This window comes from Coenobita brevimanus, chromosome 29 (genome assembly GCF_032717465.1).
Source record: "Coenobita brevimanus isolate Jiangsu-jjx chromosome 29, ASM3271746v2, whole genome shotgun sequence".
Taxonomy (NCBI): Eukaryota; Metazoa; Arthropoda; class Malacostraca; order Decapoda; family Coenobitidae; genus Coenobita; species Coenobita brevimanus.
This window is the reverse complement of record NC_136982.1, coordinates 30,971,755-30,998,870: the sequence shown is the minus strand read 5'-3', so window position 1 is coordinate 30,998,870 and position 27,116 is coordinate 30,971,755. Positions and strand designations below refer to the sequence as shown.

The following is a 27,116-nucleotide window of genomic DNA, read 5'->3' as shown; positions in this document are numbered from 1 at the left end:
TTACATCGGGTTCTTTGGTGAACAGTAAATCTAACCTTGTTGGTGTGTCCTCACCTCGAAACCGTGTCTCTTCTTTGACCCACTGCGTCATCACATTATTCATTATTATATTTAATAACATAGTACCCCACGAATCCTCGCCGCCTCCTGAGTACCATTCCTCCCAGTTCACCTCTTTACAATTAAAGTCACCCACCAAAATTATATTATTGCTTTTCTCAATTATTTTTTGCAAGTAGCTAGCCATATCTGACAACATCTCATGGTATTCGTCATCCTTCCATGCTCTCGTCTTTGGGGGAACATACACTACCGCCATATCTCTCTTAACATTCTCTCCAGTTTCTAATTTCATATATATCACTTCAGCCCTGCCTTCTCCCATTTCCACAGTATCTACATTTATGTTGTTCTTCACTGCTATCATCACTCCTCCTCCCTTTTTTTCTTTCCTGTCTTTTCTCCACAGTTTGTATTTACCATCTCCCAAATGAACATCAATATCTTCTCTTAATTTGGTCTCTACAAGGCACATGACATCAGGTTCATGTTCTCTCAAGAAATCATTAATTTCGATCCTTGTCGATATGAAACCATCAACATTAGTATATATCACCTTCAAATTATTTTTGACATTATTAATACCCTCTTCTCTCCTACCCTCTGTCCGTATCACTTCTTCAACTTCTGATCTTTCACAACCATCCCCCCTAGTTTCCTTCACTTCTATTTCCTTAAATACCATTTCCTTACTTTCATATCCAATACTCTCCAAAAAAAAGTATTACGTTCTTCCTTTGTCCTCTTATCATTTTTTTCCTTTACTTCTTCCTTTAATGATTTTAAAACTTCTCTTTCTTCTTCATTCAGATCTTTTCTTATTATAATATTTTCCATCCCCGCCTCTTTGCTTAATTTCCAGGTCACTTTAAGTATCTCATTTATTACACTTTCTGATGTAAACTTGACTCTCATTGGTCTTGTTTCCCCTTTCTTATAAGGTGTGTGTGTGTGTGTGTGTGTGTGTGTATTCTTACCAAAATGTTCTTACCTAATTGTATCTTTACAGGAATGAGTGAAGCTCGTACTGTTCCGTGTCTTAAACCATTTTCATCATAAATCTCCTTAAATTTATGAATTGTTTTGGGACACATTGGTTTGTTCGGTAGTGAATTCCACTGATCATTTGCCCTGTTTGGGAAACTAAATTTCCTTACGTCTTTATTGCGTCTTTTTATGCCGTTTTTTGCAGTGAGCTCATACTGATGCTTCCCCATAGGTTATATATTCATTTATATCTATTTTCTCCTTCCCTGATATGCATTTATATAGCATAATCATCTCTCCTCTTTTCCTTCTCTCCTGTAGTGTTGGCAGATTCAGTTTTGCTAGTCTTTCTTCATAGCTTAGATCCCATAAGTTTACCCATCTTGTAGCTACCCTTTGAACTTTTCCAATCTTATCTATGTGTTTTTTGAGATGAGGATTCCAGACTACTGATGCATACTCCAGGGTTGGTCTGATGAATGATGTTATTATCTTTCTCAGCATGTCTTCATTTATGTATGTGAATGCTATTCTCATATTTGCAAGCATTGTATACGTTTCGTACCTTTTCCCTGATGTGGTCAGCCGGAGATAGTCTGTTATTGATAATCACACCTAGGTCCTTCTCTCTTTCTGATATGTGTTGGGTTTTACTTTCTAACTTATAATCCCAATCTGGTCTTTTCCCACTTTTACCGAACTTGATTACATGACTCTTGTCTACATTGAATTCCATTAGCCACGTATTACTCCTTTCATGAGGTTTATTTAATTCTTTTGTGTGTGTGTGTATGTTTGTGTGTGTGTGTGTGTGTGTGTGTGTGTGTGTGTGTGTATGTTTGTGTGTGTTTGTGTGTGTGTGTGTGTGTGTGAGTGAGTGAGTGAGTGAGTGAGAGTAGTGAGAGTGAGTGAATGAGACTAGGGGGGAGGGGTAGTAGGGCTATTTAGCTTTCTTGTCTCCTTCCCTGTCCCTGCACCCTCACCCACCCCAGTTGTCTCCCTCTCCATCCCCTTCCCCTCCCCCACCCATGCTTGTTGCGCTGCCAGCTGTTTGCCAGCTGCCTGCCCGGCTGTGTGTGTGTGTTCTTACCCAGTTGTTCTTACCTAGTTATATCTTTACAGTAATGAGTCAAGCTGATACTGTCCTGCGTTTTGAACCATTTTTATCATACTCGTCTTTGAATTTATGAATTGTTTTGGCACACGCTGTTTCATTCGGTAGTGCATTCCACAGATCAACTGCTCTATTTGGGAAACTGAATTTCTTGACGTCTTTATCACCTCTCTTTTTGTACAGTTTTCTATAGTGTCCTCTTAATGTTGCTTCCCCATAGGTTATATACTCATTTACGTTTATTTTCTCATTTCCTGTGATGTATTTATATAACATAATCATGTCTCCTCTTTTCCTTCTCTCCTGTAATGTTGGTAGGTTTAGTTTTTTGAGTCTTTCTTCATAGCTTAGGTCCCTTAAACTTGGTGCCCATCTTGTAGTGGCCCTTTGTACCTTTTCAGTCATATCTGTGTTTTTTTGAGATGTGGATTCCAGACTACGCATACATTCTCCATTGTTGATGTGATGAATGTTGTTGTTTTCATTCTCAGCATGTCTTCATTTATATATATATGAATGATACCCTCATGTTAGCAATCAGTGTGTACATGTTCCTTACTTTTTCATTTATGTGGTCAGATGGTGATAATCTGTTACTGATCACTCCTGAATCCTTTTCCCTTTCTGATGTGTGTAAGGTTGAACTTCCTAGCTTATAGTCCCAGTCTGATCATTTCTCATGTTTACCAAATTTTATTACATGACATTTGTCCACATTGAATTCCATTTGCCATCAATTGCTCCATTCATGAAGCTTATGTAATTCCTCTTGTAGCTCTATGCAAGAGTCTGTGTTTGTAATTTCCCATGTATTTTTGCATCATCAGCAAACATAGTTAGGTAGCTTCCATTTCCAGTGTTGCCATCTGTGTCATTTGTATATCCTAAAAACATAATTGGTGCCAGATCCGAGCCCTGTGGAACTTCATTTGTCACTTCTCTCCATGACGAGTAATTTCCCCATAGCTGTTGTCTCATTTCCCTTTTACTGAGTAAATCATGCATCCACTTGTACAGTCTAACTGTTACAGATATTATATGAACCGAGGATACCAGTAATCTGGTGTATGGATTATTTTTTTTTAATTCATTTGTTTTTCCTTCCTCCATTCTTGTATTTAAGAAAAAAAAAAAGTTTACCTTGTATTCCTCCTTGATTGTGTGTGTGTGTGTGTGTGTGTGTGTGTGTAAGTGAGTGAGTGAGTGAGTGAGACTGGGGGGGGGGGGTAATAAGGCTGTTTGGCCTTCTTGTCTCCTTCCCTGTCCCCCCACCTTCCCCCATCTCTTATTGTCTCCCTCCCCATCCCCCCGCCCTCTTCCACCCCTGTGTGGTTCACTGCCAGCTGCCCGCCTAACTGTTTAGTTGCTTTGAATGCATCTCAACACCACTTGTTCCACCACCCTACCTTCCTGCATGTGATGTTTGATGTTCCATTTTTTGGCAATAGTATTGTTTGAGGATAATAACATTACCTATGGTGTTTCTGTGTCAGTCTCTGTTGATTAAGTAAGGCATATGAGAGTTTGGGTTTGGGTTTGGAATTCATCTCTGCTTTTCTTGAGTATCTTTTCGGGAAAATTGCTTCAATATCTGATATACTCGCTGACTGAACACTTCCACTGGTACACACACACACACACACACACACACACACACACAGGTCACCAACAAAGGAGCATCTCCGACATGATTGTGGAGAAATAATGCTAAAACAGCGGTGAAAAGGAGGCAAGCCTATTGTGATTATTTGAACTGAATGCATGAGTGGTGGTCCTGTCTGATATTAGTGAAAAAAAAGAGGATTAGGTCAGATAAGAGCACAAGACACAGTAGAAGTTTAAAATTTTCATACGGGCGTATGATGGTGGAAGGAGAGAGTCCTATGTTTACATCCAGTGCAGGTGAATTCGCAGGATTCTCCAATGAGGACCAGAGTGGAGGGAGTATTAAACTGAATCAGGCAAGAGTAGCTGGTGTAGAGAAAATGGCTGACAGGAAAGCCCAGGAATTTGAAAAGGTATGGTAAGTAATTAGAGAGTTGCAGGAATGAACACTACAACAAGAGAAAAAGATTAGGGAATTGAAAAGCAAGTTGGAGAGCGTCTCTTCACATACTGCAGAGCAAGAGAGAGAAATATCAAAATTAAAAGAGAATAATGTTTCAGACTCAAATGAAACAGAACAGCGTAAAAGAGAAAATAAGAGGTTGGAGGAAGAAAGGTATAAGATGAAAAATAAACCCAAAGAGTATGAATAAAAAACAATGATGCAAGATGAACACATTAAGGAAATCAAGGATATGCATCAGGGGTGGAAGAAAATTCAGGAAGAATGGAAAGTAAATCTAAAAGAGATTATAGAACAACAGTTGAAAGAAAAACAAGAAAAGGTATAGAAAGAAGTGGTTAGGGTACTAAAAAATAATCAGTTGTTCGAGATGCAGCAGACGAGAAAAAATACGTGATTATCTCAGGTTTGAAAGAAACAACCTATGTCAGTGAGGTCAGAAAGAGAAAGGGAGGAACTGAGAAGGACGAAGGAAATAGTGTCAATAGTTATAGAAGGAAATGACGAAGCCCAAGAAGAGATCGAAGAAGTTCTTTGGCTGGGAAAACATGTGGAGGGAGGGGCTATGCCACCAAAAGTAAAATTTCAGTCAAAGGTCATGGCAAATGAAATAATCAGCAAGACTTGGAAATTAGCACATAAGGAGGGATTCAAAAATATCTGGATAAGGAGAGATGCAGATGGGGAAAAGAGAGATAAAATAAAGGAACTTGTTAAAGAAACTAAAGAAGAAAACGACCAGAGAAGGGAGGAAGAGAAGTCAGACTTCTATTGGAGAGTTATGGACCAGAAATTGAGGAAGTTGTACCAAAGGAGAGAGAGTGAGAGACGGGCATAATAAAAAAACAGAAAGATTGAAAGTGGCATATGCTAATGTAGATGGTCTAATCATGGCAGTGCTAGAAATAGACAATTTCTTGAGGGTAAGTGAACCAGACATTATGTTCTTCATAGAGACCAAGCTAATAGAGAATATTGAAATCCAAATGGGAATATGGGAAATACTAACTATGGAGAAGAGATAGAAAAGAAAAAATGGGAGGTGTGATGATAGCAGTGAGAAACAGCCTAAATGTGGATAATGGGGAACTGGCAAAGTGTAGGACTGAAGTGATAAACATGATACTAAAAACCAGAGGGAAAGGCAAGAGAGACATCCCAGTAACATATGTCCCTCCCATGATAAGGGCATGGGATGAAGAGTATCAGATGTTGTCACACATAGCTAGATACCTATAAAAAGTGATTGAGAAAAGTAACAACATAATCCTGATGGGGGACTTCAACTGTAAAGAGGTAAACTGGGAGGAGTGGGACTCAGGAAGTAGTGAAGATTTGTGGGGCAGTAAACTGTTAAATATAGCAATGGATAATGTAATGACCCAGTGGGTCAAAGAAGAGACAAGATTTAGGGGGTATGACACACCAGCAAGACTAGATTTAATTCTAAGCAAAGAACCTGATGCAATTTAATCTCTGAAATATCTGTGTTCTATAGGAAAAAGTGACCATGCAGCGATAGAATTCCAAATGATAGAAGCAGATGGGGAAACAAGGGATGGACTATAAAGGTATGGAAGATACAACTTTGGGAATGCAAACTTCACAGGATTGAGAAAGTTTTTTGAAGAAGTGGATTGGAGAGAATTCTGGGAAACAAGAGAGATACAGAAGAAGTGGGATATCTTTCTAGACTTCTATAATATGGGTGTGGAAAAGTATGTGCCCAAACTTAGTGGGAAAGAAAACCGGAGAATTGACTGGTTCAACAAAAGGTGTATGATCGCAAAAATAGAAAGGGATAAGGCTTGGAACAAATGGAGAAAGAGAGGTAATGAAAGAACAAAGGAAGAATATAACATAACTAGAAATGAATATGCAAGAATATGTAGAGAGGAAGAAAGAAACTTCAATAAAGGTCTATGTATCTATCTATCTATTGCCAGATGCCTCAATCCTGTTTGGGATGGCCACAAACAAATCGCCTCCAAGTCGCCCTGTCCCCCGCCATTTCACTGCCCTGCTCCCAACTCACACCCCCCTCTCTCATATACCTCTCCACCCCATCCCTCCATCTCATCCTCGGCCTCCCCCTCCCTCTTCCCGCCTCCACCCCACTCACATACACTCTCTTCGTCAGTTTTTCACCCTCCATCCTCTCCACAAGGCCAAACCACCTTAGTGTGTTCCTCATAACGCTTCCTATCACATCCACATCCACACCACAACGCTCCTTTATATCCTCATTCGTCAGCCTGTCACTCCATGTGACTCCACAGGCTCCTTTTAAATAACTCATTTCCACTGCTCTCACTCTTGACTTGTGTCCTTCCAACAACGTCCAAGCTTCACTTCCATATGTTAGAGTTGGTATCACAATACTGTCATGTAGTAACTTTTTCACTTCCATGCTCACTTCCCTGTTTCTTATCATTGCTTTCAAAGAACCAGCAACCTTTCTTCCCTGCTGTACCCTTTCAAGCACTTCACCCTCCAAACCTCCATCCTTACTCATCACACTACCCAAGTACTTAAACGTACTCACATTTTCCAATTCCTCACCATCTAACCTCGCTGTACATTCACTGACTTCACCTCTCTCAAAGACCATCACTTTAGTCTTCCCTACATTCACCTTTAGATTCCGTTTCTTACACACTTTCCCAAACTCATCCACCAAGCCTTGCAGCTCCCCTTCGTCTTCACTCAACAACACAGTATCATCTGCAAACAACAGTACAGGGAGTTTCCAAACACTATCCTTTCTCACCAGGGCCACTCCAACATCCACTACCCTACCTTGTACCTCTTTTATTACCCCATCCATGTACAGATTGAACAGCCTTGGAGACAAGACACATCCCTGTTTCAACCCAACTTTCAAAGAGAAAAATTCACTTAGTTCACCATCCACACGCACTGCAGCCTTCGCACCATCATACATACTCTTCACAGCATTCAACAACTTCCCATCTACTCCATATATTCTTAATACTTTCCACAATCCTTGTCTATCCACCCTGTCATATGCTTTCTCCAAATCCATGAAAGCCGCATACAACTTCTTTTCCTTCTCTAGAAACTTTTCCAATAAAGATCTAAGAATGAATATCTGATCTACACAACCTCTTCCCTTCCTAAAGCCTCCCTGTTCTTCTCCAACTAATTTCTCTGTTCTTTCTCTAACTCTGTCAATAAGTATCCTACCATACACTTTTCCTATTAGACTAAGAAGACAAATGCCCCTATGATTACCACACACTTCTTTTTCCCCATTTCCTTTGTACAAGGGAATAATTATACCTGACTTCCAATCCTCCGGGACTCTACCTTCCTCCCAGGCCAATCTGCACATCTTCCACATCCATTCTACTACTATCTCTCCCCCATGCTTCAGCATTTCACACACTCCATCAGTTCGTGGGACTTTCCCCGATTTAACTTTATTCATTGCTTCCACAACTTCTATCTTACTGATTTCTTCCTGTCTTCTCACCTCCCTCCTTCTCCCAGCCATTCCCCAGCCATAATTGACAAATGTTAGGAAGAAACTAAATTGGTTTATAGGTTTGTTAATGGCAAATTGAAACAAGAGGAAGGAATCAATAAGCATAAAGCAGTAGAAAATGTCTATAAAGATGAGGTTATGCTAGCTGAAATAATAAACAAATGCTTCCAATCAGTCATCACTAGAGAATGTGATTTTGTGGAGGAGGAGGAGGAAGTGACTAGAAATGTAGTGTTAAAAGATGTAAATGTTGAAGTGCAAGAAGTGTACAAATTACTGGAAATTCAAGACGTAAGGAAGGCCCCAGGACCAGACGGGATCTCTAATTGGATACTAAAGGAATGCAGAGAACAACTGGCGGATAAGATTCACGGATTAATTGTGTTTTCTCTGGAAGAAGGGAAAGTGCCTCGAGAATGGAAGTGGGTTAATGTGGTACCAGTTTATAAGGGAGGGAACAAGGAAGGACCCCTGATTTACACACCAGTGTCCCTGACCAGCATAGTTGCAAAACTGTGCCAGAGAATCTTGAAAGACAGTTAGATAAAGTATCTGGAGGAGATGGACATTTTGGCAGAAAGTCAGTTTGGATTCAGAAGTGGGTGGTCGTGAGTTTCCAGCTTGTTGAGCCCCAGCTCAAGGGCGATGGACATGCTACAGGAGATAGATAGTTGGGTTGGTTGTGTGTATTTAGATATGGAGAAAACCTTTGACAAGGTACACCACAGGCAACTAATGTGGAAATTGGAACACAGAGGACTGAAGGGGAACCTCATAGAGTGGATGAGACTTCTTGAGAGACAGGCAGATGAGGACAACGTTAAAGACAGGGTGTCTGGATGGAGGGAACTATGAAGTGGAGTCTTACAAGGCTTGACATTAGCGGATGTAATGTTCCTGATTTACGTAAACGATATGGTAGTTGGAATGAGCAGTTATGCAAGTCTGTTTGCTGATGATGCAAAGATCATGAGGAGTGTAGAAGTTGAGGAAGACTGTAAAATGCTGCAGGAGGACCTGGTTATGATTCATGATTGGAGCCGGATGTGGGAAATGAAATTCAGTGCAAAAAAAATGTAAAGTATTAGAAATGGGTAAAAGTACCACGAGACCATCACTGAATTATTTGATGAGTAATGAACCAATCACAGAAGTGAGAGAAGAGGAGGACTTGGGAGTGCTGGTTCAGGATAATTTGTCACCTAAAAAACACATTAACAAGATAGTTAGAGAGATTTACAATCTCTTGACTGACATGAGAGTAGCATTTCATTATATGGATGAGGAGATGAAAAAATTGATAGCAGCCATGACCCGCCCCAGGTTGGAATACACAGCAGTAGTGTAGTCCCCACATAAACAAGATCGAGAGAATACAAAGAACAACCAAGATGGTCCCTAGTCAGGCAGGACTGTTGTACAGGGAAAAGCTTTAAAAACTAGACCTACCTTCCCTAGAAAAAAGGAGGGAGAGGGATGACATGATTGCAGTGTTCAGGGCCAGGTTGGGGGTAGAAAAAATTGATAGAGAAGCTCTGTTTGTATGGGATGGATGAGTAACAAGAGGACATGGAATGAAACTAAAAAAGCCAAGTTGCTTGAAGGACATCAAGGAATAAAGTTTTCCATGTAGATGCATAGACTTGTGAAATAGCCTGAACAAAGAAATCGTCCAGTCTATAAACTTAAATAGTTCAAAGCAAAATTTGACTTATCGAGAGAGATGGGACCCCAAGAGCATAGCTCATTTCCTGTATATCACAACTGGTAAATACAACTAGGTAAACACACACACACACACACACACACACACACACACACACACACACACACACACACACACACACACACACACAATGTCTGTCTAACTATTGCCAGACGCCTTAATCCTGTAAGGGATGGACACAAACAAATCGTCACCGTGTTGCCTAGTCCCCTGCCATTTCACTGCCCTGCTCCCAGCTCAAAACCTCCCTGTCTCATATACCTCTCCATTCCATCCCTTCATCTCATCCTTGGCCTCCCCTTCCCTCTCCCCCACTTCCACCTCGCTCACATACACTCTCCTCATCAGTCTTTCACTCTCCGTCCTCTCCACATGGCCAATCCACCTCTGTGTGTTTCTCCTAATGTTTCCTATCACATCCACATCCTCATCACAATGCTCCTTCACATCCTCATTTGTCAGTCTGTCTCTCCATGTGACTTCACAGGCTCGTTTCAAATAAGTCATTCCACGACCCTCACTCTTGACTGGTATCCCTCCAACAAGGTCCAAGCTTCACTTCCATATGTTAGAGTTGGTACCACAATACTGTCATGTAGCAACTTATTCACTTCCATGCTTACTTCCCTGTTTCTTATCACTGCCTTCCGGGAACCAGCAACCTTTCTTCCTTGTTGTACCCTTTCAAGCACTTCACCCTCCAAACTTCCATCCTTACTCATCATACTACCCAAGTACTTAAACGCACACACGTTTTCCATTTCCTCCTCATCCAACCTCACCGTACATTCACTGACTTCATTTCTCTCGAAGACCATAACATTACTCTTCCCTACATTCACCTTTAGATTCCGTTTGTTACATATTCTCCCAAACTCATCCACCAAGCCTTGCAGCACCCTTTCATCTTCATATAACAACACGTATCATCTGCAAACAACAGTACAGGGAGTTTCCAAACACTGCTCTCTCTCATTAGGGCCTCTCCAACATCCGCTGTCCTACCTTGTATCACTTTTCCCCATCTCTTTACAGATTGCACAGCCATGGAGACAAGACACATCCCTGTTTCAGTCCAACCTTCAAATAGGAAAATTCACTCAGTTCACCATCCACACGCACTGCAGCCTTAGCACCCTCATACATACACTTCACAGCATTCCATAATTTCCCATCTACTCCATATATTCTTAATATATTCCACAATCCTTGTCTATCCACCCTGTCATATGCTTTCTCCAAATCCATGGAGGCAGCATACAACTTCTTTCCCTTCTCTAGAAACTTTTCCACTACAGATCTAAGAATGAATATCTGATCTACACAACCTCTTCCCTTCCTAAAACCTCCCTGTTCTTCTCCAACTAATTCCTCTATTATTTCCTTTAACTCTGTCAATAAGTATCCTACCATATACTTTTCCCATTGCACTAAGAAGACAAATGCCCCTAAGATTACCTCATACTTCTTTTTCCCCTTTTCCTTTGTACAAGGGAATAATTATACCTGACTTCCAATCCTCTGGGACTCTACCTTCCTCCCAGGCCAGTCTGCACATCTTCCACATCCATCCTACTACTATCTCTCCTCCATGCTTCAGCATTTCACCACACACTCCATCAATTCCTGGGGCTTTCCCTACTTTGACTTTCTTCATTGCTTCCACAACTTCCATCCTACTGATTTCTTCTCTCTTCTCACATCCCTCCATCTCCCAGCCACTTATACTCACATTACTTTCATTCTCTATGTTCAACAATTCCTTAAAGTGTTCTCTCCTTCTGTTCACTTTTTCTCCCTTCTCCACTAGTAATCTACCATTTTTTTCTTTCATTCCCCAACTGTCTTCATTGGCACCTTGTCTAACTCTCTTTACCTCATTCCACAACATTTTCCTACATTCTCTCCACTTTACACTTAAATTCCTTCCAAATTCCTCATCCACTCTCCTCTTACTCTCTTTATTAATCTCTTCACCTCTCTCTTCCTCTCTGCATATAACTCTCTCTTCCATCTCTCAACTTCTTCCACCCCCCTGTTTCTCATCCACTCACTATATGCTTTTTTCTTTTGTGCCACAGCCTGTCTCACTTCTTCATTCCGCCATGCTGTTCCTTGCACCCCCTTTCATCTTCACTTTGCCCCACACACCACCTCACATGCTGCACAGATTTCTTCTGTGAATATCTTTCACACATCTTCCACATCCCCGATCTGCTCCATTCCATATTTACCCAGTCACTTCTCAGCTTCTCTCTTATATTCTGTCTTTTTCTCATCCTCTACTTCCTCCTGTCCTTCCCTTCTTCTATTTCTCCATTTCACTTGAACCTTAATTCTCGCCACCATCAAGTGTTGGTCAGAAAGTCCACTCCCCCAACTTCTACATGCTGTTGATCCATTACACACCTTAGCATCATTTCATCCACACACAGATAATCAATCCTTGCCTTCCATTCATTCAGTTCACCACCCACCCCTCTCATCACTCGCCACATATACCTATGGGCCATTTTGTGCCTGAAGAGGGTATTGGCCATCACCAACCCCCTCTCAGCACAAATGTCCATTAGAGCACTGCCATTCTCATCCACTTATGCAGGCACACCCCACTCACCAACTAATCAATCCACCTTCACATTCCCTACTTTACCATTCATATCGCCAATCAAAAACACTCTCTCATTCGTTTCAAACTTTTCCATGCAAGTTTCCATTTTTGTCCAGAGCTCTTCTCTCACTCTGGTTGCACGATCTTGCATTGATGCATACACACATACAATCACCTACATTTGTAGTCCAACTTTCAATCTTACCCATACAATCCCTGAGCCAAGTGATCCATACTGTCTTATATTCTCCTTTCATCTGTTGCTCACAACAATACGCACTCCTTCTTTTGCCCCCTCATTTTCACCTACTCCTACACATATACCCTATCCATACTCCCATTCTCACACTCTCTCTCTTCTGCATTTAGTTTCAGTTAATCCACATACATCCACTTTCACACCCTCAAGGACCTGGACAATCTCTCTCTCTCTCTCTCTCACCTCATCATTTGCACCCCTTACATTCCACGTCGCAATCCGTTTCATGTCCTTTGCCTGGTCTTTAGTCATCACGTTTTGATCAGTCCTGGTCCGAGGTTTCTTGTTCGTATTTTTAGTTAGAGGTTTTCTGGGGAGGGGTACTAACCCTCTGCCAATCCATTTGTTGCCACTTAGGGAACACGTGTTGGTTGGTTATAAGGTTACCACCCAGCGTTGTAAATGCTTTCCTGGTTTACAGGAAATCATTTGGGTTGCCACACGCACACAGCTGTTAAATTCCAGATGGTGGTATGGGTTATTGCTCACATAATACTATGCAGGGGAGTGCCACTGGCTACCCTTGTTATAAATACTGGGACTGAATAACCTAGCCTGGGCCTCTGCACTTCTGATTTCAAGGGCTGTACAAGATATGGACTTTTGCATCAGTTAAGCCGCCCCGTCCCAACCGATTTTCCACCACTGACTCCCCCCAATCCCGACCTATTTTGGAAAAAAATTTTTTTGGCTCAAACCTCCGCTTTTGGTGAGAAACATTGAAAATTCATAGAGAAATCGCTTACCTGAGGTTTATAATACTTGATACAGGTAGCAGTACCCCCTACCTTACTGAGTTTTCTATCAGGTTGGCTCCAAAGAAAATGAGTTCTGTGGGAGGGTAACTATTCCACACCACTCATAAACGATATTTATTTATTCGTTTGGTACGAATTTATCTGTAATACGAGAGTATATTGGTTTTCAAACAGTAATATAGGCAATATAAGCATTGTTTCACTCACCAAACACATCAACATACCTGACCTTTTTTGGCAACATTACCTGATCATCATTTCTGACTGTTTCTTCCTCTAATGCTACGTATACTTTTTCCTCCAAATTGTCATCGATTGGGAAACGCTCAGGCCCTGAATTTCGTACTGTGGCACGACATGTCTTTACTGGCCAGGTCGCTGGTAACGTGTGAACTGCCGAGACAATGGCATGCGGGGGGGGGGGAGGTCATGTGGGGTAAGGCATTGTCCCTGCCTGGTATCTTGTAGGGGAAGGTGTCACATGTATACATACCAAAAATCACACACGAAAATTGAAAATTGTGCAAATTAGGGACCTTGCAATTGATGCGCATTTATATATGTCAACAGGACTAAAAGGGCAGTGACAAAACGTGAGGACGTATATATACGTCAACAGGACGCAGTGAGTTAAATGCACTGCTGCATATATATGTCTTGATATATTAATATACAGCAGTTTTTTTTTATGTCCTTAGAGTGTATTTTAGTTTATTATAAAGTTTGTTTCAAGATCAAGATATACCATATGTGCAGTATATTTGTCCCTTCATACAAGGTCATTGTAATGCATTCAGGAAATCATCAGTAGTGTGTAGGATACTAACGTAAAAAATAAATGTTGATTTTTTGTGAAAATGTTATTTGTGCTACTGCTGAAGTCTCAATTGCTATATTTAATTTCAAAAACAATGTATTGTTTATACAGGCTCCAGCATGCATGCATGTGTTGGCCTTGACCACCTCATGACAGCTTTCCACACTGTTTGATCTCTGGCAACCTCCCTATTCAGTCCCTTATCCCTGAGGTCACCCTCTGTGACCTCATCCCAGGTCTTTTTCTATCTGCCTTTTGCAGCCCTACCCCCAATGTTCACACTTCTTAACTTCTGCACCAAGTTGTCATCTTTCATCCTCTCAACATGCCCAACCCATCTCAGTCTACCCCTCGTAATTACTACACCAGTACATTCCAGTCCCATCATCCTTTCTCGCAGCTTGTAAACTGCAATCCTAGCTCTCCCAGGCTTCATATTGAACATACAGTACATCCCTGTAATCGTTGTCATTTATTTTACTTGCTAGCCTTCAAATACCCTCTTCCTTTACTCCCCAGGTCTCGCTACCATACAGCATTACACTCCTAGTACATGTCATATATAAAGATCCCTTAACATGGAGGGAGAGCCCTTTCATTGTCAGGAAAGACAACAGCCCCCTGAAATTCCACCAACCACTCCTTACCCTAACGACAGATCTAGCTCCAGCTCCACCTCCAGCATATAACATGTCCCCCACCTAACAAAACTCTTCCACACACTCAAGATACTCTCCAGCAAGATCAATCCTTTCACACTTGACGATCTCTCCATGTTCTCCCCAGTGCACCACATACATGAAATCAGCATTATTTCTCAGTTTACTTCTAATGCCACTATATCTCTTATGCACCCACTTATCACAGACACTACACAGAATAGTTACGTCCCACACCCTTTTGGCAGACCGCACATTGCCACATTCCCTCTGATTTGACAGTACTGCCATCAGCCCTAGATATCATCACATTTGTTTTATCTGCATTTACTGCCAAACCCTTGTGCCCTGTTCCATCTCTCCATTTCCTTAATCTTGTCTCCTCCTTCATTTCATTATCTGGAGTCAGCATCAAGTCATCAGCAAGCAACATCTTCCATGGGAGTCCTTTTCTGAAGTGAGAGAGCTTCAGGTACCATGACAGACAACAAAGTGATCAAGACTGACCCCCCCTGATGCATGCCAGCATTCACGGAAACTCATCAGTCAAATCTCCATTCACACTCACCAGGTTACGACCACCCATATACATATCGATAACCACTCTAACCAGCACTCCTTGATCCCAAACTTTCTCATTGCCCACTTACCACCTCCCTAGGAGTTCTGTCAAAGGCCTTCTTCAAATCAACAAAAAAAAGTACAGCTCCCTTTTCTTTCATATATATTTTTCCTGAAGCTGTTGGATAATGCATATAGCATTATTGGTTCCTTTGCCTGGCATAAACCCAAAGAGCATCTCGTCAGTATTCACTCATTCCCTTATCATACCTTCTAGGATTCTCTCCATTACTTTCATTATCTGTTCCAAAAGTGGTATGCCTCAATAATTTCCTCTTTCCAGGGCATCATCCTTCCCCATGTACACATTTACAATCACACTCTTTAGCCAGTCATGTGGGACAACACACTCAGGTATAATCGTATTCATCAGATCAGTAACTAAGCCACTTCTGTATTTCCTGAGGCCTTCAGCATTTCAGCAGTCATCCCAGACACACCTGCTGCATTCCCCAGCCACATCCTGACTATTGCCCTGTTCACAGTAGCACCATCAGTCAAGGGACAAACGAAAACAGCCAACCCATATTACCTCTTTCGCACCCTGGATGTTATTGGGCTTAGAAGGGCCTGTGGCCAGGCTATGATAATCCATATCATTAACCCCTAGGCGTCGGTCCACGCCATATGACGTGTTGGTAGAGGTCTACAGTCCACGTCATATGACGTTGTAATTTTTCGCGGGCATGTTTGAACTTAATAGTGCGCCATATGGACTCAGAGTATTGTCCCGGCATGGCTGGTGCACGGGGTCCCACTGGCTGGCCGGGGTAGGTGGTGGGAGGGCAGCCCAGCAGGGAGGAGGGCTGTGGTGGATGGTGGTGGGAGGCCGGCTTAGGGAGAGTGTGGCCTTGGAACCAGCTGATACTGGTTCAGGGTAGGGGTGGGTGGGGGTGGTGGGGAGGGGCACTAGGGAGCCCTGAGGGGCGTGGAGGAGAGTGTATAGGTGCTTCAGTACACTTGTACTGACCATAGCCAGCCTTTAGGAAGTATCATATTGTCAAGAATTACTAAAAACAATGGAATAATGTGTAAATAGTGTGTAAATAATAGTGGATACCTAAATAGACATAAATTTGTTAGAAAATAAGTATCATGGAAAACATAAAATAAGCCAATCTTTATTAGGTACTTTCTTGTGTTTTTTTGTTATTTTAGTTGTAATATTGTGTTCATACGGCATTGTGAATTAGTAAGAGAAACAAAGACACACTCAACACTTATTTTGGCATGAGGTAATCATCCCTCCTCCCTCCAACACACCATTGCGACCTTGAACATGCTTAGCCCAGATGTCACACACCGGCTCTCTCACACCACACCACCACCTCCAAATCACGAACGGAGAATACGTACGCACTTTTTATGTGTTTTTTGTCATTTGTGATTGATTTGTAATGAAAAAAATATATATATTCTGGGGAAAATTGATTTCTCTGAAAATAACCCGGTTCTGGGACGTGGATAGTTCTACCCATGCCCAGCGCCTAGGGGTTAAGGCTGTAGGAGACTACCCTGCATTGCTAGCAGCATGTACAAGATAGAGTAAGCTTTAGCCATCTCTTGAATTTATTGCATGGTATTATTGTTGTTGTTGCTTAACCCTGGTGTGTCTGGCTGAGCAGACCTGACAACCACAGGTAAGCTGCTGGTATTATGGGGAGGTCCAACAGGTACATAACAGAGCATACACTGTGTAGGGAACTGGTGCACCCTTGTGATAGACAGCTCTCACCAGGGTCAGACAGGAGTTTTTCCCCATGGCAAGGTACAGGGAAGTAATGAGGATCTTTGGCCCCCATGTGAAGATGTGTTGCTCTACCCCCAGGTTGCGCAGCACCACCACGTTTAGGCTTCTCGTCAGAATCTCATTGCTTCTTGTTATTTAAATATAAACTTGTGTATTATATCTATAATGTTTATAGATAAAAATAAGAACTGAGATATACTTAATTAGGAACTTTGTGTGTAAATAGGACTGTCAATAAGCATTAACACTTAATATGTTATTACATAAATTTATTTCAATGGACTGCAAATCTGAAAGCTAAAATTTATTTACATAGCAGTGTTATTACCAAGACTATATGTTTGCCAGTGTATGTGCATATATAGATTCCCTAACTGTGCATATTTTTACTGTACAAATGTGATCCTGAAATAATTTGTATACTTTACTAGGTAGAGGCCTATAGCATCACCCTGGGTCAGGACAAGTCACAGTTGGTGTCGAAGATCACGGCACTGGAGACAGAACGTGCTGGCTTGGGGACAGAGCGGGCTGAACTGCGAGCAGAAGTTGAGCGCCTGAAAGATGATCTTGAAGCTTTGGCTGAAGAAAGACAGAGTCATGAGGCCTCACTGACAACACTCAATGAAAAGATTACACTCCTCACCATTGACAAGGAGAAGGTATGAGAATGTTTAGGGAACAAAATAGAAAATAGTCATAACTTGCAGGGGTGCCTGGCATTGCCCAAGTAAAGCCCTATGATCATGCATATTGACATTGCCTGGAACCCTAGGTGGCCACTTCTCCTGTCGGAGAAAACCTCTGGGGGCCCATTTTATCCATTGAACCAGGAATATATTCCCCATAGACCTATTTTCCCACTACCCACCCATCCACCCACCTTGCTTACCCACCCATGCTGCCCCACCACACCCGCACCACTATGCCCACCCACTCCACCCCCCTGCCTTTCCATCCTATCCTCCTGTCCCTCCACACCCACCCAGTCACTAAACCTTTCCTATCCACCCCACCAATCCATCCACCCATCATACCTGTTGTAGCTAATAATGATGGGTTTGTAGTAGTAAAAACCTCTGTGGTAATTGGCTACCATGTTTCCACAATCCTGACGATTATATGTAATTAGTTTTTATCTTGGCCGTAAGGGTCACCTCTTTAGCAGTTGATATGTACACATATCTAAACCTCACCTTCTTTTTCTAACTGAGACTCAGCTGTCTGAGGCAACTGATAGCAGACCCTTTTCTGTATCCTCCTACTCTCTCTATATCCATTTCAAAGCCAAAGGTGGCTGTTGTGTATATATATGCAACGACTTATCTTGCTTTAGTGTTCCTGAAGTCGATTCTTCTGAATTCTCTACACTCTGGCTTCGGCTTTCCTGTCATTCTCTGATGAAATATATCTGCTCTGTTTACTTATCTCCTAATTCTGCTGACCATGAAAAATTCTTTGACTATCTTACTTCTACGATGGAACACATTCTATCCATTTCTCCTTTCTCTGAAATCTCCATTCTAGGAGATTTCATTGTTCACCATCACCTTTGGCTCTCCTCTCCTTTCACTGATCCAACAGGTGAACAAGCCTACATCTTTTCTATCCTTAATGACCTAGAGCAGCTTGTACAGCACCCTACAGGTATCCCTGCCTGCCTTGGAGAGAGCTCCAACATACTTGACGTCTTCCTTACAGCTAATCCTTCTGCTTACACTGTTAATCTTTTCTCTCTGTTGGGCTCCTTCGATCACAACCTCATCACCTTAACCTGTCCTATCGCTCCGGTACAGCCTGTGGACCCTCCAAAGACACGTCGTCTGTGGCACTTTGGAGCTGCAGACTGGGAGGCCCTCAGGCAGTGCTTCTTTGATTTTCCCTGGAATGATTATTGTTTCCATGCCCGGGAGCCATCTGAGTGTGCCTTGCACATTACAGAGGTTATTTTCTTGGGCATGGAAGCATACATTCCTTTCTCATTTCCTTTGACTAATGCAAGAAAGCCTTGGTTTAATCACGCTTGTTCTAATGCTGTCCGCAACAAGAAGAGGATCTATAAAAGGTACTGGAGCCAACCCACCTCTGAATCACATCTTTTATACGTTTCTGCCCGAAATCGTGCTAAGTCTGTTCTTCGCTCTGCAGAAAATAATTTCATCCGTACTAAATGCTCACAACTCTCCAACTCAAATTCTTCCCGCTCCTTCTGGCACCTTGCCAAAAATGTTTCTAACAACTTTACCTCATAATCCTTCCCTCCTCTTTTCTACTCTGATGGCTCTGTAGCTATTTCTTCTACTGATAAAGCAGATCTCTTTGCTCAGACTCTCTCCTCCAGTTCCACCTTAGACAATTCCGGTGCTGTTCCTCCATCACTTCCCCCCTCTGACTTCCTCATGGCTGACATTAAAATTTCATCAGCTGATGTATTTTCTGCCATCATAGGCCTCAATACTAATAAGGCATATGGGCCTGATGGAGTCCCTTCTGTTGTTCTCAAGAACTGTGCTTCTGTGCTTACACCCTTCGTAGGCAAACTCTTTCGCCTTTGTCTATCAACTTGTACCTATCCTTCTTGGTGGAAGATTGCTCACATTCAGCCAATCCCAAAGAAAGGTTACCATTCCCAACCCTCTAACTATCATCCAATTGCTTTAACATCCTGTATCTCAAAAGTTTTCGAGTCAATTCTTAATAGAAAAATTTTAAAGCATCTTTCCTATCACAACCTTCTTTCTGATTGTCAGTACGGGTTCCGTCAGGGACGCTTCACTGGTGATCTTCTTACCTACCTTTCAGACTCCTGGTCATCCTCCTTTTGGGACTTTGGCGAAAGCTTTGCCATTGCACTTGACGTCTTAAAGGCTTTCGATCGAGTCTGGCATAAATCTTTAATTTCCAAACTGTCCTCTTACGGTTTCTATCCTTCTATCTGTGCCTTCATCTCTAGCGTCCTTTCTGGTCGTTCTGTAGCCGCTGTTGTAGATGGCCATCGTTCTTCTCCATGATGTAATAACAGTGGTGTTCCTTAGGGCTCTGTCCTATCACAAACTCTCTTCCTTTTATTTATCAATGACCTTCTAAGCTATACATCTAACCCTGTCCACTCATACGCTGATGACTCCACCCTTCACCTTTCTATTTGGTTCCCGCAACGTCCATCTCAGCAGTTGCTTGAACAAACAAGGGATGAGGCTGTGGGACACTTAATGTCTGACTGGGCTCGTATCTCTGACTGGGGTAAAAATAATCTTGTTGTTTTTAATTCATCAAAGACTCAGCTTTTACACCTATCAACCCGACAAAATATTCCACAGGTATACCCACTAACGTTTGATAATGTTCAACTTAATCCGGCATCATCCTTGAACATGCTTGGGGTTTTATTTACTCGGGACTTATCTTGGAAAGATCATTTTACATCTCTTGTAAAATCTGCTTCCAAGAGATTAGGTGTGCTAAACCGACTCCATTCCTTCTTTACCCCAGCACAATTGTTGGCTCTATACAGGGGTTTTACCTGTCCTTGCGTGGAGTACAACTCTCACGTGTGGGGAGGCTCCCCATATACAGCTCTTCTCAGTAGGGTGGAGTCAAAGGCTTTCCGTCTCATTAACTCTCCTCCTCTTACTGACTCCCTTCAACCTTTGTCTCTTCGCCGCACTGTTGCCTCTTTATCTCTTTTCTATCGCTACTTCAATGGTCACTGCTCCTCTGAACTGTCTGCATGCATTCCTCCACCTCTACGATGAGCACGTAGCACCCATCTAGCAGCAAACTCTCATCCCTTTCCTCTCCAACTCTCAAATGCAAGAGTTAACTGTTACTCCCAGTCCTTCATTTATGCAACAGGTCAACTCTGGACCTGTCTCCCTGTGTCTGTATTTCCTGCTTCCTATGATCTACAGTCTTTCAAACGCATTGTGTCCAGGCATCTCAAAATGATCGGATCTTGGATTTGGCTCTCTCTTGTATTTTGTTTTTCTCTTGGAGGGAACAATTAATTGCAGGCCCACAGCTTTTGGTTCCTTCTTCATTCCATGAAAAATAAAAGAAAAAAAACATTTAAATTTGCCATTAACCCCTACATGATGAGTATCAGAATGTTTTGACATATGCTCAAGATGGGCATAATCAGCAGGTGCGATATGGTGGGGGAGGTTTGTGTGGGATGGTGGTGGGGGTTGCGAGGGAGGGTGGGGTGGTAGTGGGATGGTGCAGAGGGGGTGGCTAGATGGTTGGGGAGGTGGGGGGTGGGGGTGGGGGTTAGAATGGAGGTGGGGGGGATGATGGTTGGAGGTGGGAAGTGGGGGGTGGGAAGGGATCAGGATGGCTGTGGGGATTTGAGGGATGGGGTGTTTTGGGAGGTGTAGGGGGTTTGGAGGGTTGGGAGGTTTAGGGGGTGGGGGATGGGAGGGTCAGTGAGGGTAGGGGATAGTGGGTTGGGGCAGTTGGGATAGGGGTGGGGATGGTGGGGGTGACAGTGAAAGAGAAGGGGGTGGTTAGAGGATCGGGGGGTTTTAGGATGGTGGGGGGTTGGGGTGATGGGAGGTGGGGGTGAGGGGTGGTAGGGGGTATAAGCAGGGGTTTGGGGTGGTGGGGGGAGGTTGGGGAGCAGTGGAGGTTTGGGGATTGGGGTGGGGGATGGTGGGAGGGTTGGGTTGGGGGGTGGGGGGGGTGTTGGTTTGGTGGTAGAGGGATGGAGTGGGTTTGGAGGGGTGGGTGGGACTTGACAACATATGCGAACACCCGTCTATTTGACCCTAGTACCCTCGAACAGAATATGGGGACACCCATCTTTTTGGGGTTATAAGTTACACCTGTTTGACCTGTTTAAAGAGTTCTGTATGAATCCCCCTTGATTTCCATAGAGGACAGTCAGACAGTTTTTTGTATAAAAAATTTATTTACAGTAATCCTTTGATTATCTGATGTAATAGTGCCAAAGGCTTGTCCGGGTAATGGCTTTGTCCAGATAATGGACTTTTCCCCTGACCCCCATTTGCACATAACTTTGAAAGCCAGTGTAAAAGGTCACTCCAGTACATCATAATACACTTGTTCCTGCTGTTTAACACTACTGTTTCTGGACAAGCAGGCTTATAAACCACAGCCAAACAGTTTCCATGGTCAAGCAGACCCATCAACCACAGACAAGCAGTCACCACTGGAGGGCCATACCTTGCAGTGAAAAAAAAAAAAAAAAAAAAAAAAATGCTACCCAAGAAAAATGCAGTTGGCACACAAAACATAATGATTGAATGGAATAAAATCATGGTAAATTAGAATGAAATCATGGTGCAGTACAGTAAGCTAGAATAAGATCAAGGAACAGTACAGTCAGCTAGAATATAACTGGCTACACAAGAAAAAGGCAGTGGGCACACAAAACGTAATGGTAGAATGGAATAAAATCATGGTAAGATATAATAAAATCATGGTACAGTACAGTAAGCTAGAATAAAACAAACATAAACGCACAATTCATCATTGGGCGTTGTGCTGAATAACCCATTACTCCTTGACCTTAACTGTTGTACTGCGGCTGGCGAAGCTGTTGCACTGCACAGTAAATCCCATATGGTCTAGTGGCATAGCCTGAAGAGCTTAGTCAGAGTCAGTCAAGGAGGATCTTGGGCAGTTGGCCCAAGGGAGTGGCTGTGGGACATGTTGATGGACTGCCTATTGCAGGTGACTTTGAAGAGAGCCACAAACTCACATCCAGGGGAGACACAGTGGCTGACGTTCTAGGTTGAGAATCTGTCACTGAAGGCATGGTTAGATGCTGTGGTGGTGGCAAAACAGAGGTGGACTGGGTGGGGGTCAGAGGCCTGAAAAAGGAGTCGATCTTGGACAGGCGATAGGAACGACGATTCAGGCGTCGGATGACACTCTTCTGCACAGAACACAGATCCTCCACAAGATGAAGAGGCACCATCTCTCTGTCACATTCCAGGTGCTCTGCATACTCAAGCACCTGCACAAGTTGTGCCTGGAATGTGCTTAGGTGGGAGATGGCTGGAGTACTGCACTTTGGTTCGTCTGTGTCATTCTCGTCATCCTCGTCACTCTCTTCTGGCTGGGCAGCAGCAACAGAAGTGGCATTCTCGAAGTCCGACATAACCTGATAGCTAGGATTGCCCCCGACATCATCTAACCACTTCCGCACATCATCAACATCCACAGCCTCACCTGCGATACAAAGACGAGTGTGGAATTAGTCTTTGTCAAAGCCCGGAAAGTTGTGTCTGTTCTCGTGCCCCTGAAGGAGACAAGACCAACACGGGCAGGCAAAGGCAGGTTGTAGGTTGATAGGAGCAGGAGGCTTACGTGGCTGTAGTGGCGTGGTGGTAGGTGGGGTGTTGATGTGGAGGAAAATCCCAAAATTACATCAAAGCTGCTAGGACGATTCCACACCAAGACTGCAAAAAGGGCTGGAGGCTGGGGCGGAGATAGACTGTGTGTTGTCGTGGGAAGAACAGCAACGTGGGAAGACAGACACAGCCAAGCTTGCCCACAGAAGATGTAAAATCACTATTATCCCACTTGCTTTCCACCAAATGTTAATACTTGTTAGTGCCCCTTTTACGCCAGTCATAAGTGAAGACAAAGTCTCGGCGAGTTTTCTGATGATATATTAAACACTGTCTAAAATCTTTGTAAGGCAACACCTGACAGCATCCATGTCCAACCCCAGACCCTTACAGACAGCTACTACTCGCCAGCTCTCATCCGGCTAGCGCGGTGGTACGATCACAAAAGGCATGAATCATTCAGGCGTAGACATAATAAGATAAGTGCTGACAGATATAACATTGGGCGGTGACGCCCTACTTGGATTCTACTTACAACTACTTACATACTATATTTACAGTATATAATATTTACAAATGGTTACAAACAGGGGGAAGGGAGGTACTGGGGGGATGTGGGGTAGTTGGGGGTGTAGGGGGTGGGGGGTGTAGGTGGTGGGGGGTTGGGGATGGGGAGGGTGGGGGTTGTTGGAGGGTGAGAGTTAAGGGTGGTAGGGGGCAGTGGGGGAGTCGGGGGCTATGGAGGGAGTTGGGGGGGCTGTGGGGGTTTGGGAGTGGAGGGTGGGGGTGAGGAGGGTGGAGGGTGGTTCATGGGTATGGTGGTAGGGGGTAGGTGTGGGGAGGGTGTATGGGTGTGGTGGTAGGGGGTGTGGGAGGGTGGAGGGGGCGTGACTGCATATGCAGACATCCATCCTTTTTACCCTAGTACCCTCGGACAGTATATGCAGACACCCGTCTTTTAGGGGTTAAAGACATGTGGAGACGGCATTACAGCTAGTTGTTGAATAAGGAGTTTGACTGGGATAGGGAAGGTTTGGAGCCTGCAGATCCAGTGTTTGGCCTGTGGCCTTTGATTGATGCTGTTACTGTATGCAGTGCAATAGGCAGGATTCAGGTGGGAAAGGCACCAGGTGTGTCTGGGTTTACTGCTGAAATGTTGAAGGCCTCAGGAGATATAGCAGTGAGGTTAGTCACTGACTTGATAAATACAATTATGTATGAGTGCGTTGTCCCAGATGATTGGCTGAAGAGAGTAATGTGTTCAGGGGGAAGGGTGATGCCCAGGAAAGAGGAAATTATGGAGGCATAAAGCATATAGACCAGATAATGAAGGTAGTGGAGAGAGGTCTATAAGGTATGATTAGAGAAAGAATGAATCTTGATGAGATGTAGCTTGGTTTTATGCCAGGCAAAGGGACCACTGATGCCATAGTCATTGTTCAACAGCTTTGGGAAAAATATATAGGAAAGAAAAGGGAACTGTACTTTGTTTTTGTTGATTTGGAGAAGGCCTTTGACAAAGACCCCAGAGAGGTGGTGATGTGGGCAATGAGAAAGCTTGGGATCGAGGAGTGGCTGGTTAGGGTGGTTATGGCTATTTATGTGGGTGCGTATACCCAGGTAAGTGCAAATGGAGATTTGAGTGATGAGTTTTCTGTGAATGTTGGTGTGCACCAGGGGTTAGTTTTGAGCCTCTTGTTGTTTATCATGGTACTGGAAACCCTCTCACATGACTTCAGAAATGGACTCCTGTGAGAGATGTTGTATGCCGATGATTTGGTGTTGATTGCAGAGAATGAAAGGGAGGCGGAGGAAAGATTAGGAAGTGAAGAGATGGTATGGGACACAAAGGCTTAAGAGTAAATGCATATAAGACAAAAGTGAAAGTAATGGTATGCAGGGCTGATGGTGGTGCTGTCAGAGAAGAGGGAAAGTGGCCATGTGCAATTTGGCACAGGGGTGTGGGAAGTAATTCCATCTTGTGCAGTGTCTGTGATAAGTGGGTGCAGAGAGATTTATTGGTATTAGACGTAGACTGCAAGATAATGCTGATTTCATGAGTGCGGTGTGTCAGGTAGAGCAGGTGGAGAATGTCAGGCATGAAAGGATTGAACTTACTGGTGAGTCTCTTGGGAGTTTTGTTTTTGGGGAGACATGTTATATGCTGGAGGTGGGGCTAGAGTAAGGAATGGTTGGAAGAAATTCAATGAGCTGTTGCCTCTCCTGACATTGAGAGGCTCTCCCTATGTGCTAAGGGATCTTTGTATGCATCATGTGTTAGGAGTGCAGTGCTGTATGATAGTGAGATGTGGGCAGTAAAAGAGGATATTCACAGGTTCAGACGTACAGAAATGACAGTGGTTAGGTTGATGTACAGTGCGTCCCTGAGTGTGAGGCCTGGGGGGGGCTAGGTTTACGATGGTAGAGTTGAGAGGTAGGATGGGACTGGAACGTATTGGTGTTGTGAAGAGAAGAGGTAGATTGAGATGGTTTGGGCATGTGGAGATGATGGGGGATGATAATTGGTTGCAGAAAATGAGAAGTGTTAATGTTAGGGGTAGGGTTGTGAGAGGTAGACTGAAAAAGACTTGGGATGAGGTCACTGACTGTGACCTCAGGGATTAGGGACTGAATAGCGAAGCTGCCAGAGATCGAGCAGCATGGGGAGCTGTCATTAGGTGACCAAGGCCGATGCATGCAGGCCTGTTGGTCCTTCAAAAATGAAACAAAACGACGATAGTCCATTCGCTTAATATATTATATTCTGTGATGCAAAATGCCTAGAGTGTGACAGGGGATGGGGAGAGGGTGAAAAAATCTAATTGTCAGTAGTGCACAAGTTGGTTTTGAAAATGCAAAATTGGAGAGGCAAATGAGCTGAATCCAGTTTCGCGCCACATAGCGCGACCTACCCTTGTAGACCATGAGTGGAAGTGACCTTTATCACCATCACAAGCCATGGCCATGGATAGTGAAGTTCTACCGGTCCAAAATGTAAGCACAATCCTGGCAGCCTTTGACGAGTTTAAAGATCAAGAGACACTAAATGAAAACTGTACAGTAAAATGAGAGCACAAGAAGTCTTGGATGCCATAGAAAACAGCCTCCATCACTACTGAGACAGGCATGCCAAGGAAGTGAACCGAAGGCATCAGGCTCTGTACCACCATCTTTACTCCACCACAACAAGAAGGAGATCCAGTACCCTTGACATCAGCTGAGGATGACGATGTTGATGCATCCGTTGTGTCTGCCTTGGACTTTGAGGGGTTCATGACTGATGTGGAGTGTGTTGTTGGTGGTGACGGTATTATGGAGTTCGGCGGTGTGGACAGTGGTGGGGCCAGTGCATCATAACTGCCTCTCCCTGCCTCAGAACCCCATCTCTTCAAGTCAACTAAGCTTTTCATGCATAGATTTTAAGGTAAAGAGCTATTGTGTGGGTTATACTTACTGTTTACATGTGTTTAATGTCCCTTAATACATAGGCAATATGACAGACTAAGGGCCAAAGGGGTGACTTTTGAGGTGGCCAATCCACCCGTTAGAATTTTCCCCATAAGGTTTGCTATTTGCAAAGCCCAAAATTTCTAGAGAGTGAGGTTATCTGTCACCCAAATTCTCATGTATTAAGCGAATGGACTGTCATATGATAATAATAATCTGGTCTTTTGTTTCACAAAAGCACCATTTCTTCCATTGTGCATTCACTAACACTCAACACGCATATACATTATTTTTCTAATGACAAGAATTGCGACATCTCTCATATACAATATAGACTTCATCAGTTTAAAAAAAAAAAAAAAAAAAAAAAAAAAAAAAAAAAAAAAAAAAAGTGGCAATATTCAAACCCTATAA

At 43.2% G+C, this 27,116-nt stretch overlaps 1 protein-coding gene across 4 annotated transcripts in view; it reads left to right on the top strand.

The window, feature by feature from the left end:
- Nucleotides 1–27,116, top strand: part of LOC145395050 (uncharacterized) — a 1,083,039-nt gene that overhangs the window by 546,076 nt on the left and 509,847 nt on the right. For all 4 annotated transcript variants that reach the window (XM_080268801.1, XM_080268802.1, XM_080268803.1 and 1 more), the window contains exon 16: nt 17,370–17,600. In XM_080268801.1, the coding sequence (XP_080124927.1) occupies nt 17,370–17,600 (231 nt within the window). The remainder of the gene's footprint in view (nt 1–17,369; nt 17,601–27,116) is intronic.